Here is a 21,847-nt window from a genome sequence, read left to right on the forward strand (position 1 = left end):
AAAATGGAAGAATGCTGTTTTTGTAACATGGGAAATATGATTTTCAATATTACAAGTTGCTGTCTAATACAACACACAGATTTTTGACTGTAGAGGAAGTAACAGTACATCCGTCTAGATGCAAATTGTAATCCAAGAGATTTCGTGTACTGTTTTTTGGTCCCATAAGTAATATATCAGTCTTATCTGAATTTAATAGGAGAAAATTATTGGTCATCCAGTCTTTTACATTTTTAACACTTTGTTAGCTTAGATAATTTAGAAGTTTCATCTGGTCTTGTTGAAATATATAGTTGAGTATCATCATCGTAACAATAGAAACTAATCCCATATTTTCTAATAATATTACCTAGGGGCAACATGTATATTGAAAATAGCAGAGGGCCTAGGACAGATCCTTGTGGCACGCCATACTTTACTGGATTTAATTGAGATGATTCCCCGTTTAAATAAACAAAGGGATTGGAAAGGTAGGATCTAAACTATCTTAAAGCCTGCCCTTGAATACCCGTATAGTTTTGTAATCGATCTATGCATATGTCATGGTCTATAGTGTCGAACACAGCACTAAGATCAAGTAAAACTAGCAATGGGATGCAGCCTTGGTCTGACGCGAGAAGCAAGTCATTTGTAATTTTAACAAGTGCAGTTTCTGTGCTATGGAGGGGCCTGAAACCTGACTGAATTCTTCATAGATATCGTGATAGATCGTTTTTTTGCAGGAAGGAGCACAATTGTGCAGACACAACCTTTTCTAAAATTTTATACATAAACGGAAGATTTGAAATGGGTCTGTAATGTCCTTTCTCCACTCATTAATAGTCTGTTGATTTTGTCCATTTTCCAGGTAATCTGGGGTTAAATATATGAGTATAATTCTTCCGGATCTGTCATTTCATAGTTTTGACAACTTCATTATCTGAAAGTGTTCATTTTATATTTGGAAAACAATTGGACAATTGGAAAACAGCCAGTGGCAGACATAGTTTGTTGAAGTATTCATTGTATCATTAATTAACTGTGGTAGTGGTTTTGCTGTTATTTTAATGCTAATTTTTATTAGAATTCTAAAACGGCTTACTATAATATTATGCTAAACTTTTTATGATGATGATGATGATGATGATGATAATAATAATAATAATCCTAAAAAGCCTTATTTTCCTGCATATATTCATATATGGTTTTTATGCTATTTAATTTTTTTTAACTAAAATTTACTATAAATTATATTGAATTGTACTATGTTACTCTATTGCAGTCATGATAATTGTGTAATCATCATTGAGAATAATGTACCTTGTATTCATTGATTTATTTATTCATTGTAGTAGTATTTTTTTGCTGATTTTATTCTGATTTAATTATTCTTTTTTATATATATAATAAACTTTTTACTAAAATTTACTACAAATTACATTAAATTACACTAATTTACTCTAAATTACTCCATTACAGTAATGAGAATCTAATCATAATCATAATTTACAAATAATCTCAGTAACAGTAAACGGTAAAACTTGCCCCTTGTGGGATTAATAACTAAACTTACTAAACATCTGGACACATACAGTAATGAGACTTTAAAGGTTAAATGAGTTCAATTGTCATGAAAATAATACAAAAAAATGCAATGATCCTAAAAAGCTTACTATTACTGAATTTATTATATTATATTATATTATAGTTTGTGTCTCTTGTATCTGGAGTGTTTTGTGCTCAGTTGCAGGCCTTTCTGATCACAGGAAGTCAGACGGTCTAATTCAGTCACTTCCTGTGAGAAGAGAAAGTCATTAAAGTCTTATGGGAGAAGCTGCTGGTCTTTCTGGGCCGCAGATGCTCCTGTTTTTTGTTCCCGACTCATGTTAATGACATTCAGGTGTTCACAGTCAGATCAGTTTCACACACCGGCTGATGTAATAGTCCTCAGAATTAGATATTATTTATTCCTCAAATACATCTCTGGCAGACATTTTTATCCAGAGCAACTTGAACTGCATTTTCGATAGAATTATTCTACCTGTTTGAGCTACAGGAATGGATCAATCCTGACATTATGTCAGAATGATCATATTTACAGGATGAAATATCCAGTGGGATTTTATTTAAGACCAAACTTTTCCACTCTGTTTCCTAATTTAAGAATCTGGGTGGAAATTTCTGAAATGTTGAATGTACAAATTAATTTGCATTTATTGTGTGTACAGTTGATACTTTGTGAGGTCCACGAATTTGGTCCAAGGACGGTATCCAATCGTGGATGAAGGTTTCCTGCATGTTCGGTCTTTTCAGCACGCAAAGTTATTAAACTTAGGTTAACTTCAAATCTGACTCCATTTTATTATGACCTCTAATTTAGATTGAAATGCCAATTGATTATTTGTTCATTTCTAATTATTATTATTATGACATTTGATTATTCTAGTTAACTCTTTACCATTATTATACTCGTTCATTCGGATGCTCATGTCGCTCAAAGATATCGCTTCGGCCATTAGCGGATCTTACGGTCACATTCTCATCAGTCTTGGTTATTAGACGGAGGTAATTGGCTAATACTTTAGACGGCCGCTCCTCTGCTTGCTCGTTCTAAAAGTACCTTTAATTAGCCCCCATAGATTTGTACACACTTGAATAAAGCAACATTATCTCTAGTCAGAGGTCACGACCACTACTACAGATATAAGCCGACCAACATTACTTTCCCTGATAGTAGCTTTAATATGGTCATGCCATGGTTTCCCCATGTACACTTAGCTAGAATAATATTACAATAAACAGAGGTTAGGCTCACTCTATCTAGGTTGGTCAAACAACATTCAGTTGACCTAGACGGAAATTCCCTTTTAGCCCTTACAATCGAAGTACACTTGAACTAATACCAAGTGTTAGCCGGATCTCTAAAGATACAGTTGGTGTGCCCTATGCTCCATCTCAACTGAATCTTAGTCCGTTACTAACCTGACGCAGGAAATGCGGTAACGAGGATACAACGTAATCTACTAGAGTCAATAATTACAGAGTAAATCAGAATTAAAATCAAATGTAACAATTTATTATCAGTCAAGTAAATATGTATTATGCCAATTATACAGCCAATTCAAAGATATCAAATCAATACAAGACATCAAAATCTCAAAGATGAATCTAAGAGTAAGATGCATACCTGACTTGAGAAAAATACATAATATGAAGCGTGCGAACACACTTCATATCACGGGCTCATTCCAGCTACAGAAGGCCCCGATCCTTTTGCAACATTTCCTTAAGTACCTCAGACCAAGACCAACATCCCCCGAAATGGAGACAGGAGCTAACGATTGTAATTTGCATTGATCAAGTAGAGTCATCACCTTTTGGGACAGATGGTAATTTGCATGAAAGGCACTGGGAACTGACCCGCCCTCTACAGTGTGCAAAATATCTCTAAACTCTTAGGATCTGTATTTCCTTTTAGTTTACTTATAAGAATGAGACCATTGTACCAGTCACCCTGAGACAATTCAAATGATACCAAACATGACTGTAAATATCACTTGCATTAATGTAGAACATTTACAATCTACTATTGACCATTTTGAGCAGACGGAAGGAAGGATGGGTGAAGGGATTTAAGAAGAAACAAATGGAAGTTTCCTGCACCTCCACTCCGTGGGGCGTCTCGAAGATGCCCGTGCATGTTTGTACTGTCTGTTTCTCAGGAGATCAAAGTATCTGAGGTTCTTTCATCCTTACAAGTTGATGAAGAACATTTTTTCCCCCAGAATCTCATTACTGTAAAATGTTTGTTATATAAATTGTAAATTTATTTATTTTATCCTTAAAATCAAACACTGAACTGTAATATTTATTTTTATTTTTTAGATTTTCTTTAGATTTAAAAAAAAAAAAAAAATCTACTATCACTGTTATGCTCTTGATCGAGACATTTAACCTAAATAAAATTAAAATGAAAAAAAAATTATTAAAACTACTTTTACTTCTTGATCAAGACTCATATTCTAAATAAAATAAAAAGAAAAAATAATAAAATTAAATGTACTGCTACTGTAATTATCTTGATCAACACACTTAACCTAAATAAATAAAATGAAAAAAATAAAATAAAATAAAACCTACTATCATTATTATGCTTTTGATCAAGACACTTAACCTAAATAAAATGAAATGAAAAAAAAAAAATAAAGACAGTGTTTTCAAATAAATATTATTTGCTTTTATATGCACATTTGTGTCTCATGTCAGAGACGCATTAAGACACAGTAACGAGGTCAAGAGTCTCCATGGTCTCAGCATCTCCACAATAAACCAGATCCCGTCAGAAACAGCAAGCGATGCATTGAACCAATTCCATGAGCACGGACAGATTTCATTAGAGTTAAATCTCAGGCCATTTGTATGTCGTAGGTCTAACCCGGCTGTTTCTATAAAAGCCTTTGGCCTTTTTCACTCTAAACATTTCAGGGCTAATCATATTAGTGTGCTAACCGGCTTCAGACGGCCAGATTCGATTACAGGCCGCGTCTAAAAGCAGCAGACTAATCGATCCAAACAAGTTTGTGCTGTGCGTTTTTCCAAATGATCCGAGGACAGCGACATTCCTTATTTAAGCTCAGTAAATAGATCCATCACCATTAGTGTGGCCGCTTCTGTAACACCAGGAAGAAAGAGACTTTGCAGGATTCAGTGAAGCCAGGATAAAAACTGAAAAGTAATCCAAAACCAGTGACAGAAATGAACTTTTCTATTAAACAGCAAAATTTACCCCCTTAAATTCACCTTCCCCTGTTTTGACATGGAAAAGATGCATAAAAAATTTCTTAGTTTTCAATAAGGGAACAAAACTTTGCAAGTGTTTTAAGACCCTCGAAATAAACATAATTTATAATTATTTTTTTAAGAGATATAACCATGTTTTGTGCTTGGGTCATTTTTGACCCAGGTATGTACATTAGGTGTCAACAAAATGTTTTTGTTAAATTATCTGTGAAGTTATATTAGTGATGGAAAACTTTTGTAACATATACAGTATTTAGCCTTTTCCCCATATCTTACACACTTTTGGGACTGAAATTTGTTGTTAAACATGAATATATGCGCCTATTGATGAACCATTGCAGCCTGAAATTGCTTTTTTCATCTGAAAGTAAAATTAAAATTAATTAAGTTATACTTTAAGAGTAATAGTTATGTTGTTTTGTTAGAATTAAATATGTAGGTTTCATAAATTTGGACTGTTTTTGAGCAATAGTGAGTTAAGTCAAAGGAAATGAATTAAATTCCATTCAATCCAATGGGGTTAATACTAGGAATTCTCAGATTATATATTCTTAGATTTTGAATGCATTATGAGGGTTAAATTAATTTCCAGTGGCATTTTTACCTTTTTAAGGGCGAATTTTCTAACCTTAGTAAAGTGGATGTGTTGTTCATGTAAATTCTTAAATCTACTCAAGAAATGTCATCCGAGTAATAAAACACAGTAGGACTGATACCAGTCAAATGAAATCAGAATCAATAAAATCCATATTTGCACTGCAGAAGTGGCACACAAGCTGCATCTGATGTATCTATACAGACTGTTTAATGCAGCTCGGAGATGTCATGAATGCATTTACACTGCAGTTACAATTGCATGTTATGAGATTTTATGTTTTAAATATAAAATAGATTCAATATAGAACTGTGAAGTGATACTTTAAATATGAAACTAAAACTGTCAGTAGGTGGCAACAAGTCACCTTTCTTAATAAGTGAGTCATTGATTCACTCATTTAACAGATTCGTTCAAAACGGCTGATTCATTCAGGAGTGATGCGAGTGATTTGCTGGCATAATACTCTTACTGTTTGTGAAATGAAAAGATATGCTAAAAATAGTAAGAGTAGTATACTAGTATGCAGTTTTTAATTTAGCAACTGTCTTTTATGAATGGCTTATTGAATCAATGACTCACTTTATTTGTTCAAAACGCCAAATCATTCAGGAAAGAAACACCACTGTGATGATCGGAGACAGTGATTGGCGAAATAGAGCAAAATGTAAATTACTTAATTATTAACTGTACATAAATAATAATATTGTTTTTTTGTTTGTTTTTAACACACCATTGAATGAATCCCAATCCGGTCCTGAAACACGGCTATATTCTTTATTTTTCAGATTTATTTATTTATTTTACACCATTATACAAAGTGTAAAATAGCGATCTTAAAAGGACACGAGCGTCCGGCTCAAGCCTGTGCCAGTAGGTGGATATGGTATTTCAGAACTGGACTGTCCCTCCTAAAACCAGATTTCTGGCCACTCTAATCATGATCCGGATCTGAAGCACGGCTATATTTAAACTCGCACACACCGCAGCTGCTTGACCGTAATTACTGGCCTGGCTTTGTGGCAGTGGTTTGTTTGATTGGACTCGACTACCGCAGGTCAGCTCTGTGTGTGTGTGTGTCACTTTAATGCTGCCGTCATCCATCTAAGTCACAGACAAACACTTACACACTCACTGCCGTCCATTACAGACCGCGAGGACGGACAGCATTGAACCGCTAAGTTAAATATTGATGTTTTCTCTCTTTGTTAAGAGCTGATGGCTCGAGCGGCTGATGGAGGGATGTTTCAGTGCAAACATATCAGAGCTTCTCAAACGTCTCAAACCCAACTATTTAAAGGATTGTTTATCATGCAAAAGCACATAAAATGTCCTTAAAATCAAACACGGAACTGTAATAGTGTTAGTATGAACTGAATGGATCCAACAACATGCCTGACACTGAACAACAAACAGACTGAATGAGGAGCATTTGCATCATAAATCATAAACACAATTCAGTTCACACATTCAACATTGAGCTTGTTTGTAAATCTCGTTAATACCAATGATTATGATTAGATTCTCATTATTGCAATACAGTATTATATTATATTATATTATGCTATATTTACATTGGGGGGGGGGTTGTTGTTAATGTGACCTGTAGATGTTTTTGTTTTTTTTGATGGTAAAATGAGGTTTCACTCCTATTGATTGTCAGATTAGCTGAAATATTGAACAAGCATGAAAGCATGAGTGATGTTTGATAACTTTGTGAATGATCAGTAAACTCAGATTCCATGTGGTCTGAATCAGTTATTCATCTGGCTCATGTAATAATAATAACACTAAGAGCTCTAGAGGCGTTGAGAGCGCTGAGCTCGGTCTGATGTTGTGTCGGTGTGTGTGAGGTGCATTTGTTCAGGATTCAGTCCTTTATTTGTCCTTTGGCAGCTTTTCCACTGGCAGGAGAAGCTTTATTTGCCTCGAAAAATCCACAATCGCTGCCAGCATCACGCAGATGCCGTTCTGGGACGGCTGACCCGAGCGCTGCCCGCTACAAACACAAGTGTGTTCACAGCAAAAATGCCCTTGAAAATAGATTCGGAGGCACATTTATTTCACTGCAGTTCAGAAAATGTTGATTTCTGATTCTTAGTGCACTCATTGAACCTGTGCTGCAGTGCCTGTGTGTGTGTGTCTCTGTGTGTGTGTGTCTCTGTGTGTGCGTGTGTGTGTGTGTGTGTGTTTTTGTGACGTATGAGGACACAAATTTGTATAATGACAGGTATTACAAGGAGAAGGTGACTTATGAGGACAATACCCCATGTCCCCATATTTCAAAAGGCTTATAAATCATACAGAATGAGTTTTTTTGAGAAAGTAAAAATGCACAAAGTTTCCTGTAAGGGGTAGGGTTAGGTGTAGGGTTGGTGTAGGGCGATAGAAAATATGGTTGTACAGTATAAAAATCATTACGCTTATGGAGAGTCCCCACAATTCACAAAAACAAACATGTGTGTGTGTGTGTGTGTGTGTGTGTGTGTGTCTCTGTGTGTGTGTCTCTCTGTGTGTGCGTGTGTGTTTCCTCATGTATTGGATGAGAGGCCTGTGATCATCGTGGCTTCTGCTGCCTGTAATATAGACTGAGCTGAAGCCACATGAGGTCAGATTCTGAGCAAACCTCAGCGTCTAGATTTAGCTCTGGAGCTGCTCTCTGAACTCTGAAGATGGGAAAACGGACTCAAGCGTCCCGGCCGGTGTTTTGACAGACAGGTGTGTTTCTGTCCCTGCAGGTGCGAGAGCTGCAGACGCGTCTCCAGAGCATTCAGCCCGGCGCTCCGTCCAGTCCTGGGCGTCTGACTCCAGCGGGACGTCCCATCAACCCCAGCACCGGAGAACTCAGCACCAGCAGCAGCAGCAACGACATCCCCGTCGCCAAAGTACTTCATAGCTCTTGTTAAAGCCATTGATTGATTTATTTTATTATTATTTGTATTTATTTATTTATTTTTAGTTATTTTAGTGCAAGTTAAACTAAATGAAAATGAGAGATGGTGCCTTGGCAACTAGCTGAAATAAAATAAATTAATTTTTTTTTTTTTATATATTTTATTTCAGTTATAATATACATATTTTTTAATAGTTTTCATTTTTTAACTTTTATTTTTAAATCTTTTTTTAGTTTTAGTTATTTTAGTACAACTTAAACTAAATTAAAATGAGAAATGTTGCCTTGCCTGATATTTTTAGTTGAAATTTTTATTTTTTATTTATTTTATTTAAATATAATTTTTCATGGGATTTTATTTTTATAAATTTATTTATATTTTCATTTTTTTGTTCATTAATTTTATTTTTCCATTTTATTTTATTTAGTTTAAGTGCCTTGATCAAAGAGCATAATAGTGATAGATTTAATTGTGTTATTTTTATTTTTTATTGATGAAGTTTGATCAAGAGCGTAAGAGTGATAGTAGATTTTATTTTATTTTTTATTTTATTCGTTTATTTATTTTTTTCAGCAGACTGATGCTCTTCTGTTATGTGATGCTTTGTGTCGTTTCATTGTAGAGTTTAACAGCTTTAGTCCTTAAGTTTTGTTGTTTGAAATGAGGGTCAGAATTTAAGTTAAAATGTACCTTGTGTGTTTCGCAGAAGAAAAACTCACACAGGTTGATAAACAGAAGTATTGCTTTAAACACAAGGCTGCACTTTATAATGCTCATCCTGTATGTGTGTGTGTGTGTGTGTGTGTGTGTTTGTTTGTTTGTTTGTGGCAGGTGGCGGAGCGAGTGAAGCTGTCGAAAACGCGCTCAGAATCGCTGCCAACGGAGAGATCCATCCTCGGCTCTGAAATCAGCAGCATCGGGGTGAGACAGATAGAAAGACGCTTCGGCTGTGTTCAGATTAGAAAACCTCACATATTAAAGCTATTACTACAGTACATTGTACTGTTTTACGCTGCACATTCAGTGTAGTAGATCATGCAGATATTGTACACACTGCGCACTGATCCAGTGTCAGAATCTGATCCATGAGAGAGAAAGAGACGGGTCACCTTCTCCTCTTCTCTCTCTCTGGCTGTAGTGCTAATCATCAGAGCCAAAGCGTTTAATATTCCATGCGAGAACAGACTCAGACTTCATTCAGCTGATGGTATTTAGATCCTATTTAGATCAGATTCAGAGAAACGACACATGATGCAACAGCATCTTCAGTGTAAACACAGCAGTTGATGATTAAGAAAGAAAAGACCAATCACAGTTCAGCATGCAAATAATCCAATAATGCATGATTTAGTATGCAAATGTTGTGATGTCATCACCATTGGTTTATTCTAATTTATTTTTATTATTTTATTTTGTTTATTTTTATTTTCTTTTTTCATTTTAATTTATTTAGGTTAAGTGTCTTGACCAAGAACATAAGAGTAGATTTTATTCTATTTTGTTTTATTAAAAAAAAAATTATTTGAGTGTAAAAGTGATAGTAGAATTAATTTTATTGCATCTAAAAGGTGATGTGTAATGAGGTTATTTGATCATTTAAAATTATGGGGGGAAAGATTTTTTATTCAGAATGCGATTAGTTGCAATAAAAAAAATATATATAAAAAAATATATATATATATATATATATATATAACCATAAGACCATAGAACCATATATAAGAGCATAGAAGTAGATTTATTTTATTTACTAAGTGTAATAGTGATAGTATTTTTTATTTTAATCAGCACATAATGCTACACCATATTTACAGTATAAATGCAAAAACTGATGGATAGAAAGAAACGACCAATCACAATGCAGCATGCAAATAAGACAGGAAGGAAGAGCTGTTATTCGGTATGCAGATGTGATGTCATCACCAGTGATTTGATTTCGAATGTTACAGTGTACATCAGCGGGAGAGTTTCAGACTTTAGTCTTAAAGGTGAAATGTGTGACTTTTCAGATAAAGTTAAAGCTTATAAAGTGCATAACAACCAAAAATGAGTTTGAATTGAATCTTTGAGCTGAATGCGTTGCAAGACATTGTGGGGAAGACGAATGAAAAGCGGCGAGAGGAGGATGAGGGTTTGAGTGCAGTAACAGCGGTGTGGAAGCGCACTGATCTGCTGGTTTAGTGTTGTTTCCGCTTGTCTCCGCAGGTGTCCAGTAACGTGGCTGAACACCTGGCTCATTCCCTTCAGGACTGCTCCAACATCCAGGAGATCTTCCAGACGCTCTACTCACACGGATCCGCCATCTCCGAGAGCAAGATCCGCGAGTTCGAGGTGGAGACGGAGAGACTCAACAGGTTAGAGAGCACAGACGAGAAGAACCACAGGATTCACTCAAATCACTCGAAGTGAACGAATATGGTGTCATTGCTAACTAAAACTATTTACTAAATGTTTTTGTTAATTGAAATTAAGCTGAAATAAAATCAAATATTAAATAGAAACTTAAACAACTTTAACTTATTTTATTTCAAATTCATTTAATTTCATATTTTTAAGTAAAAATGGAAATAAATTAGTTACATAGAAATATAAAAAATGAACAAAATGACAAAAGCACATAATAAAATTACTAAAACTGAAATTAAATTAAGTTTGTTGAAGTACTAAAATTACTAAAATGTTGAAATACTAAACTAAAAATAAAATAAGCTAAATAGACATATTCAAAACTAAAAATTATTTCAAAATTATAAAAATTCAAATGTAATTGAAATTAAATTGAATAAATGTTGAATTACTTAAATGACTAAAGCAAACTGAAATAAAAATAACCTAAATAGAAATATTTAAAAAACACAAAATAAAACTGACAAACATGCATAACAAAATGACTAAAACTTAAATGAAAATAAGTTTTAAGTTTTTTAAAGTTTGCATTGAAGTACTAAAATGACAGACTGAAACTGAAATAATAAGCTTAATAGAATTTTTTTTTTTTTTTAAACAATAACAACAGGCACATAAATTACTCACACTTAAAACTAAAATTAAATGGAAAATTGAAAAAAAAGAAAAGAAAAGCTACTTCAAAATATTAATAAATACTACCGAAATAACATTGCATTATACAGAAAATACCGCATTTGTGCTACTCAAGTGTTTTGTCAGCTGAAGTGAACATCTTCAGATATCCCTATACTGAGTGTGTAGGGGACCCTGTGTGTATATCTGATCATGACTGCTGTGTGTTTCAGTCGTATCGAGCACCTGAAGTCTCAGAACGATCTGCTGACCATCACGCTGGAGGAGTGTAAGAGTAACGCCGAGCGGATGAGTATGCTGGTGGGGAAATACGAGTCCAACGCCACCGCGCTCAGACTGGCCCTGCAGTACAGGTACACACACACATTACAGTCCAATCACACTCGGCTCTCGCTGCTGAAGACTGTTTCCGCTTCCCTTCAGACGCTTAATCGCTTTCACTGTCATTATCTGATAAAAGCATCAGAGGTGGTGTGACCTGCAGACGAGTGTGATGAAAAGCTGCCGTATCGCTGGGGAAATCTCTGTCTGACACACACACACACACACACACACACTCACAAACACACAACCACTCATCCAACACACGTTTCTTCTGCTCACTCAGGCTGCACTGATTTGATCAAAAATACAGGTACAATTGTAAAATATTATTATGATTCAAAACAGCTGTGAGCGTGTGTGTGAGCGTGTGTGTGAGTGTGTGTGAGCGTGTGTGTGAGTGTGTGTGGTGTGTGTGTGTGTGAGTGTGTGTGAGTGTGTGTGAGTGTGTGTGAGTGTGTGTGTGTGAGTGTGTGTGTGAGTGTGTGTGTGTGAGTGTGTGTGTGTGAGGTGTGAGTGTGTGAGTGTGTGTGAGTGTGTGTGAGTGTGAGTGTGAGTGAGTGTGTGTGTGTGAGGCGTGTGTGTGTGTGAGGCGTGTGTGTGTGTGTGAGGCGTGTGTGTGTGTGAGGCGTGTGTGTGTGTGTGAGTGTGTGTGAGTGTGAGTGTGTGTGTGAGTGTGTGTGAGTGTGTGAGTGTGTGTGTGAGTGTGTGTGTGTGTGTGAGAGAGTGAGTGAGTGTGTGTTTGTCTGCTGGTGTGTGGGGTTTTCAGCAGGAGGTCGAGGATCTGATTGAATTTGGTCTCCAGTGATCATGATGTCATCTGACTGTCATTACATGAGGCCAGTCAAACGCTCATAAAGACGGCGCCGAGAGCATGAAACACCACAATTAATCACGCTGACAGCTCTCACACACACACACACACACGAGCAGATCAACAGCATAAACACTCACGTGATCACGGATGTGTTTCACCTCTTCTACGACAGTATTCACAAAAGAACACAAATAACAAGAGAAGAGCGACACAACTCAGTCTCTGTATGACGGCTGACTGGAAAATAATTATTTGTGACGTCATTTCGTTTTGATGGACACATTTATTTCTTTGTAATGATGTGCACTGATAATTCACGATAAGACCAGGAACATGAATTAAGACACTAAATAGTCTGTACTTTAAAGCACTGTTATTTTAGTATCGTTGATTTACTATTGTAGTTTGTGTTAATATTTTTAATTACATTTTCTCATTTAAATTTCTTTTGTATTTTTATTCATTAGTTTATATGTTGCCTTGGCAACTAGCTAAAATAAAATAACTCCGTTTTAATTAAATACGATTATTTATAATTATCCATACCAGGTTGTTTTGTTTACTTAGAAATTACATATATCTGTGTGTGTGTGTGTGTGTGTGTAGAAAGAGAGATGTGTGAGAGAGAGCAATGGATACATTTTATTTTTATATTTTTTTCTGGTTTTACTTTAATTTTTAGTTAAAGTTTTAGAAATTTTGTTGTTTTTGTCATTTTTATTAGTTTTTAAAAATATCTCTGTAAAATATTTAATAATATGTTTTAGTTTTATTTTGTTTGTTATTTTAGTACTTCAAGTTAACTAAACACAAATGAGAACTAGCAGCTAGCTTAAATAAGTTTTTATATTTTATTTTAGTAATTAAAGTTTATTTAATTTTTTAAGTAACAATGATGGGGTTTTTTATGGTTTCAGTTTTAACAAAAATAACCCAGCTTTTGTATTTTGTAAAAATAACTAGACTTTTCCCGTTTCTGTAGAAAATGAAGTTTTTTTCTCCGTAACTTCACTGAAGAAGGTCCAGGACTCATGAACTCTGTGACTCAGTGGTGTAGACTGGTTCTTGTTTGTTTGTACCTGTGTTATAATCGGAGGCTGATGAAACGAGTGCATTCCAGCATCACGTCCGGGCCTGTTTGTGGCTTTTGTTTCCAGTTAAATATTTTTTCAGAAGCTGATGAAGGATCTGCACTGGCCTCCACATTCCTCCAGAGTGTGTTTTCATGACCGTGTGCGTGTGTGTGTTGCAGTGAGCAGTGTATCGAGGCGTATGAGCTGCTGCTGGCGCTGGGCGAGAGTGAACAGGGTCTGGTTTTGGGTCAGTTCAGAGCCGCTGGAGTCAGTGCTGTGGGTAAGAGACACACACACACACACATCTGAATCTGGACGTCCCATACACTTCTGTTGTTATATATACAGATAGTTATAAGTGCTATAACCCAGGAGTTCCCAAACTTTTTGGTCAGCCGAACCATTTGAGCTCAAATAATTTCTTGAAGGCCCACTGAAATTTGAAGTTAATATTTCAATAATTTAACAACACATTTGCATTTGATGCCAGTTAAAGGTCACATGACATACAGGTAAACAAATAAAATATATGTTTTAAATATAGTACAAATATACAAAAAAAAGCAAATAAATATTTTTATATATATAAAAAAAATAAAAATATTTTTATATAATTTTTGTGTTGATATTTTATTTATTTTAAAGATATTTCTTAATTAATTTGACATTTTGATCATTTAATTCTCTTTAAAATATATAAACCCCAGTTTCTGAAACACTGCTGTAACTAGGGCACATAATTAAATAATTAAAACTGTGAAACTTTAACAATTTAATAATTTATGAAACTTTTTACAATAATACAGCCCTATTAAATGTTTTCTTTTTCAGAAATAGTTTTTTTTTTTTTTTTTACTTTTTCAATTTAAATTAATCTTTATTCTGTTTTAATGGTTTAATTAAGTTTTAGTTATCAAAAAGAATGTTTAATCAAATGAATTCATAAAGCTTCAACAATTTAATAGTTTATTAACATATTTACAATTTATTATTACATTTACTTAAAAGTAGTAGTAATCAAATGATGGCATAAAACATTAACAGTTTAATTTTTTGAAATGTAATCAAATGAAAATTTTACTTTTATTTTTTAACAAGCAAAAAAATGATTTACTGTTCAAATAGAAGAACATGGAAGAACAATTGTTTAGCATTCCTTTTAAAAAAATAATATTAATATTATTGTTGCTTTTTCTACTATATTATTATATTTAGTATTATATAGTATTATATTTTTGTCACAATTTCTTCAAGTTAAACCAAGCCGAACATGCAGACTTCATATTAAATTTCATTCGTATTTCATCAATTTTACAACATGATTTACTGTGTATTTCTGTATTGTATAAAGCACTATAGAGATGACTGTGACTTCATACAGTCGTCCCTCCTTCATGCTCTCTGTTCTCCTCAGGAGCTTTGAGCATCATTTAATATCCTGGTTCTCCAGCGCTTCATTACGGGCTCATGAGTTATTAGTGTAATTAGTTTCTCTCTCGCATCCACACCGCTGCTGGAGAAATTAAAAATAAATTATTCAATAAAACTGTGAGAATTCAGCATGTCAAGATCAACAGAATCTCTGCCAGATTTCCACACGATTCATCGGTCACAGTCACTTATTTCTAAATATTATTTTTGATTATTTCCTTTTCATTATAATTGCATTTGGAAAGAGTTTTGCATAAATGTTTAAATTAATTACAAAGTGTAGTGTTTTAATTAGATCATGTTTTCAGTTAACAGTGTGGTATTTTCAGCTCTGATTAACATATTTTACCATATATTTAAATCTAATTGTGGAGTTACACTTAAAGTTCCCCCACAGAAATGATGAAAATATATTATATCGTATTATTATCGTATATTTATATCGTGTGTGGATCTGAACATACAGCTGTGGATAAGCGAATCATTCTGAAACAGTATTTTCGTGAGGTTGTGTAATATTTTAACGTGTGTGATGGCAGGAGAGCAGGCGGGTGAAGAGAGCATCACGCAGATCCTGAAGAAAGCTCACGACAGCAGAAAGACAGCAGAGATCGCCGCTAAAGATCTCCTGACGCGTCTGGATGGCAGCTGCGGAGCTGCGTTTGCGGTCAGCGGCTGCAGCGTCCAGCCCTGGGAGAGTCTCTCGTCCAACAGCCACACCAGGTGAATTCATTCATTCTCCCCAATTCTTCTTTTTTATCTTTTAAATCTTCCTTTCTAAATCGCTTGTATACATTCAGAAAGTCTTCCAGTTTTGTGGACAATTCTTGTTATTTCTTATTTACAGTACATGCACTGAAAGTATTCCCAATTTTGTTTTGTTTTTTTGTTGTTTTTTGTCAGCCGAACCTCTTTCACATAATATATGTACTTGAAGTTCCCCTGAGATTTTAGGTAATAAGTTAATAAAAAGTAACACATTTGCATGTTCACAGTTCTTTGATGCTGGTTAATGGTCAGATGACAAATGTGACCCTGGACCACAAAACCAGTCTTAAGTGTCAATTTTTCTAAATTGGGATTTATACAACATCTGAAAGCTGAATAAATAATCTTTCCATTGATGTATGGTTTGTTAGGATCGGACAATATTTGGCTGAGATACAACTATTTGAAAATCTGGAATCTGAGGGTGCAAAAAAATATAAATATTGTGAAAATCGCCTTTAAAGTTGTCCGAATGAAGTTCTTAGCAATGCATATTACTAATCAAAAATTAAGTTTTGATACATTATATCTTCATGGAACATGATCTTTACTTAATATCCTAATGATTTTTGGCATAAAAGAATAATGGATAATTTTGACCCATACAATGTATTTTTGGCTATTGCTACAAATATACCCCAGCGACTTAAGACTTAAGTTTTGTGGTCCAGGGTCACAAATAATACATTAATTAATATATATATATAGAAAGTTTACATGGAAAGGTGTGTTATGAATTAATCAAGTAATAAAACGTTAATGCATGTGTATATACATCAACACCAGATGATATTTTATTTTAAATGAATTAACTGATTTATGTATATATATTTTTGTATATTTATAAAAAAATAAATAAATGTATAAATAATATATTTTAAAGGGGTCATGAACTGAGAAACCAAAATTCCCTTGATTTTTTTTTTTGACATGTAAGAAGTCATTGTACTATAAATACATCCTGTTTCAGAACTCAAAACTTTGTCGTTAGTGTAAAAAAGCTTATATTGAAGGCAGCCGGTCAAAACCACAGCTTGTGGAATGTTCTACTCTGATGTAACAGTGTGGATAAGCACCGCCTCCGCAGAAGAAGATCGACATCACCGTCTGTTTAGCTCCACCCACCGATTCTACGTCATCACCTGTTTAGCTCCGCCCACCGATTCTACAGCACCACCTGTTTAGCTCCGCCCTCCGATTCTACATCATCGCCTGTTTAGCCCCGCCCACCGATTCTACGTCAGTGCCTGTTTAGCTCCGCCCACCGATTCTACGTCACTGCCTGTTTAGCTCCGCCCACCGATTCTACGTCACCGTCTGTTTAGCTCCACCCACCGATTCTACATCATCACCTGTTTAGCTCCGCCCTCCGATTCTACATCATTGCCTGTTTAGCCCCGCCCACCGATTCTACGTCAGTGCCTGTTTAGCTCCGCCCAACGATTCTACGTCACTGCCTGTTTAGCTCCGCCCACCGATTAGCGCATGTAGAGTTTACGAGAGAGGTCTAATAAGAAACCAAACCAAACGATAAAGATGCTCTGAAGACAAGAAAACGCTGTGCAGTGCCAAGATGTAGAAAAAACAGTGTTTGCTTTGCCTTCCTTCTGATCTCAATGTTAGAAAAGAGTGGATGAACTTTGTTCAATGAAGATCCAGATCCCATCAGTAAGAACTCGGTCCTTTGTTCACTTCATTTTACCGCGGATTCGTTTACAAACAAGGCACAATTCGATGTGGGATTTTCAGAAAGATTGAAACTAAAAGACGATGCTGTTTGACTGTATGCCGTGGGGTGATGAGCCGTTCTCAGGATACTGTTTACTTTAGCCACGGAACTTGCTAACTAGCTCATTATTAGGAAAGGCGATTTGCAAAGATTCATAAAAGAACATAAACACATTTAGGTAGATTGGGGGCGCATTCCCTTCAAAAACAAAAGCTAATCCTCTGCGTCTTCAGCGGCTCAGATGTCGGGAGTAAATGACGACTGTTATGTTCATTATTACATTCAACAACTAAACACTTAAATCGCTTAGGAGTCATTCTTGTCTACCCCTGCTCCAGCATTGGGCGGAGCTGTGATAAAACAGCAGTGTCAATCAACAATCGTGGGAGGGGCCTGGGTCTGTGTGACATCACACATCCAAGAAGCTGAGAACAGCTTGATTTGAGAAAGGGGATATTATTTATAGAGATTAAAAAAAAACACTGGGTGGATTTTTAGCATTATAGCGTGGTTGTGTACACACACTGCCAACACACATTTCAGTTCAAACAACATGTAAAAGTGAATTTTGCATCCAATGACCCCTTTAATAAATATATAAATAGATGTGATGTATTTCTAAATATATTTATTTATTTATATAGACATTTGAAATAATTGTACATATAAATCATGTAAAATTATTTCAATTATTTATAATTACTTGCAGCCACAGAAGATAAGAGTTGTTTTCATAGAAAAGTAGAAATTATTATATATAATATATATTTTGTATAATTTGTGTGTGTAAACAAAAAAAAAAATGTTTACTGGAAAGGGTACTGTGATTGGTAACTGAAAGATATTTATTAAAAATAGAGTTAATTAAGGATTGATACAGGAAAGGTGTTGTGAACTCCAGCTGCTGTGATTGTGATTCTGTGTGATTCTGCAGGTCTGGTTTTTATCTGTCTGACGGTTTGTACGTGGTTCTGGTCCAGCGGTTGCCCATGACAACACACTCTCATCCGCGCTGATGTGTGTGTGTGTGTGTGTGTGTGTGGTCTCCCATGAGCTTTCATTGAGATTCACTGCTGCACAAACATCCATCCGATCACCTGATGCTGCAGCTGTCAGTCACACAAACACACACACACACTGCGCTGAATCACTATATATGTATCAAAAAATGATTATTTATCATCATTCTTGTCGTTCCAAACCTGCATGACTTTCTCTCTTCTGCTGAAGATGAGTAAATGATGAGATATGTTTCATGTTTTGATAACTGTGTGGGTCAGTGTGACAATGAGACTGAACTGATCTAATGCAGAAAAACCTCTTCAAACTGACAGCTTGATATCTGGGAGGATCGATTATAAGATGAAGTATTGATCTTCAGAGGCTTGTATGCTGAAGGTTTGTCATGTGTGCATGAGTTCAGTAATGTGCTATATATGTGTTTTATACAGCAGAAGTGACAGACAGACATTGACTTATTGCAGACAGTCTCATGCCTCACCTCCCAGCACGTACACACACACACACACACACACACACACACACACACGTTTATTGTGTGTGACAGCAGGAGGGCGAGTGAATTGCGCTGATGTCTCGTGTAGTTCGTCTGGCTGCAGCAGCGTTTCATTATTGAAATGAAAAATAAATTACATCTGCAGTAACCGTTCCATGACTGTTATTTATGAATTTATGAAATATTGTTTATTTTCAATGATGACAAATTACAAGTTTATTGTATGCGCTATTAGTAAAACTAAATTAATGTTAGCGCCTACCCTAAATGAGATTTGTAGGGTAATTTAGATTATTTTTGTAACACATTTACAGGAAAAAATAGTAACACTTTAGTATAGGGACCAATTCTCATTATTAACTAGTAGCTTATTAGCATACATATTAGCTGTTTATTACTACTTGTGAAGCACATATTCTGCTTAACCATATTCTACATCCCTGATCCTGCCCAATACCTAAACTTAACAACTACCAACTAAACTTATATATAAACTTGTACATATATGTCTAATATATATATATATATATATATATATATATATGTAGTATATTATATACAGTGTGTGCAGAATTATTAGGCAAGTTGATATTCTGGTCATATTTTTTTTCCAAGAACATTTTACCAATTCCAAACCACATCAATCTTAATAACTACTATTGATTTTGTATTTAATCATTTATAAGTGATATATAATTGTCCATGAAGGCTAATAGTCAGAAACTCCTTATTTCAGGTGTGCTGAATTATTAGGCAGGTTTTCCTTTACAGATAAAATGAGCCAAAAAAGAGATTGAACTCAAGAATAAAAGTTAAAAAAATAATTAAATGCCCATGAGAAGGATGCAATACTAATGCAATAATAGAATTAGCAAAGTTAAGGCATGACCATTGGGCAGCGAAATGCTCATTGGGTCAGCAAGGTCAGAAAAAACAGGTGGAGAGGAAAAGACACGTTAACTGCAAAAGAATTAAGAATTAAGGTGAAGAATTAGGTGAGAAACCATCAGGAACCATTTAGTCTCCAGCACCATCATTTTCCAGAACTGCAACCTTCCTGGAGTCTCCAGAAGTGCAATGTGTCAGGTTCTCAGAGACTTTGCTTGGGTAAAAAAATATTTGAAATGACTCTCACTTAATAAGAATAACATGCTGAAGTGTTGTGAAATACATGAAGACTGATTTTATATAGGATTTATGGACAGATAAGTTGTGAGTGACTCTTGAAGGACCAGCATCACATCCTCTTGTACCACTGTTTGAAGAATTGATCTTCCAGAATCTGGCAGTAAGTTTTGGGAGCTCATTTTAGTTCATCTCCTATCCTGAAAAGTCTGTCTTGCAGGATTGATTAAAAATAAGCTCCTAAAACTTACTGCCAGATTCTGGAAGATCAATTCTTCAAACAGTGGTACAAAAGGATGTGATGCTGGTCCTTCAAGAGTCACTCACAACTTATCTGTCCATAAATCCTATACAAAATCAGTCTTCATGTATTTCACAACACTTCAGCATGTTATTCTTATTAAGTGAGAGTCATTTCAAATATTTTTTTACCCAAGCAAAGTCTCTGAGAACCTGACACATTGCACTTCTGGAGACTCCAGGAAGGTTGCAGTTCTGGAAAATGATGGTGCTGGAGACTAAATGGTTCCTCATGGTTTCTCACCTAATTCTTGACATTAATTCCTAATTCTTTTGCAGTTAACGTGTATTTTCCTCTCCACCTGTTTTTTCTGACCTTGCTGACCCAATGAGCATTTCGCTGCCCAATAGTCATGCCTTAACTTTGCTAATTCTATTATTGAATTATTATTGCATCCTTCTCATGGGCATTTAATAATTGTTTTACTTTTATTCTTGAGTTCAATCTCTTTTTTGGCTCATTTTATCTGTAAAAGAAAACCTGCCTAATAATTCTGCACACCTGAAATAAGAAGTTTTTAACTTTCAGCCTTCATGGACAATTATATATCACTTATAAATGATTAAATACAAAATCAATAGTAGTTATTAAGATTGATGTGGTTTGGAATTGGTAAAATGTTCTTGGAAAAAAAATATGACCAGAATATCAACTTGCCTAATAATTCTGCACACACTGTATGTTTATTTAATATATATATGGGTAGGTGACAATTGGGTAGATATCAATGTGTCCTATAGTGTGACGGAAAAATGTTTTAAAAAACATTGAAGATAAACCTCTCTCATGATATTTGTAACTCTAAGAATGAAGATACATTTTTCTCATGTTATTTGTATGTTTATTTTTTTTTTCTACATTTTTATGTCATGTCACACCATAGGACACAGTCCAATTTTTATTTGTCAACTACCCATATATATATATATATATTAAAGCCTTTACTCATGTCAGCAGTATCTGTGAATCTGGATCCGGAGGTTTGAGGCTCGTCTGTTGTTCTGGATGATGATCCTGCAGTGAAACGGATGGGATTTCAGGCTCATCGCAGCTTCTCAAATAACCACACATTGATTTTTTTTCCCCCTTTATCCTCCATTCAGTGTTACAGCGTCTCTGAACTGTGTGCTTACAGATGAGGAGAAACCGAGCTCATCTCCTGCGTTTACTGCTGTTCTCCGGCGTTCAGATATTATTGAGTTTTAATGAGACGGGTGTTGAGTTTCCAGGTTTCATTGTTTTACCGCAGTAATCTTGTCCTGCTCATTGAGGTGTGTAAATGATTATCACCATTAGACCTGTGATTATTGAGTTTATAATGACTGACAGACCTGAAGATTATAAGTGTGTGTGTGTGTGTGTGTGTGTGTGTGCATTTTTTGTGACAAATCAGGACATAGATGTGTATAATGACAAGGGTATGACAGGTATTACAAGAAGGTGGCTTTTCCCCTTT

General features: G+C 35.1%; 1 protein-coding gene across 5 annotated transcripts in view; it reads left to right on the forward strand.

The window, feature by feature from the left end:
* Nucleotides 1–21,847, forward strand: part of mcc (MCC regulator of WNT signaling pathway) — a 92,364-nt gene that overhangs the window by 58,338 nt on the left and 12,179 nt on the right. For all 5 annotated transcript variants that reach the window (XR_009271342.1, XM_058775869.1, XM_058775870.1 and 2 more), the window contains 6 exons: nucleotides 8,113–8,259; nucleotides 9,100–9,189; nucleotides 10,474–10,622; nucleotides 11,523–11,663; nucleotides 13,701–13,801; nucleotides 15,492–15,675. Coding sequence is in view for 4 of the 5 variants with exons in the window: in XM_058775869.1 (XP_058631852.1) it covers nucleotides 8,113–8,259; nucleotides 9,100–9,189; nucleotides 10,474–10,622; nucleotides 11,523–11,663; nucleotides 13,701–13,801; nucleotides 15,492–15,675 (812 nt within the window). In the remaining variant the exon portion in view is untranslated. The remainder of the gene's footprint in view (nucleotides 1–8,112; nucleotides 8,260–9,099; nucleotides 9,190–10,473; nucleotides 10,623–11,522; nucleotides 11,664–13,700; nucleotides 13,802–15,491; nucleotides 15,676–21,847) is intronic.

The sequence above is a fragment of the Onychostoma macrolepis genome, chromosome 05, assembly GCF_012432095.1.
Source record: "Onychostoma macrolepis isolate SWU-2019 chromosome 05, ASM1243209v1, whole genome shotgun sequence".
In the NCBI taxonomy this organism is placed as follows: domain Eukaryota; kingdom Metazoa; phylum Chordata; class Actinopteri; order Cypriniformes; family Cyprinidae; genus Onychostoma; species Onychostoma macrolepis.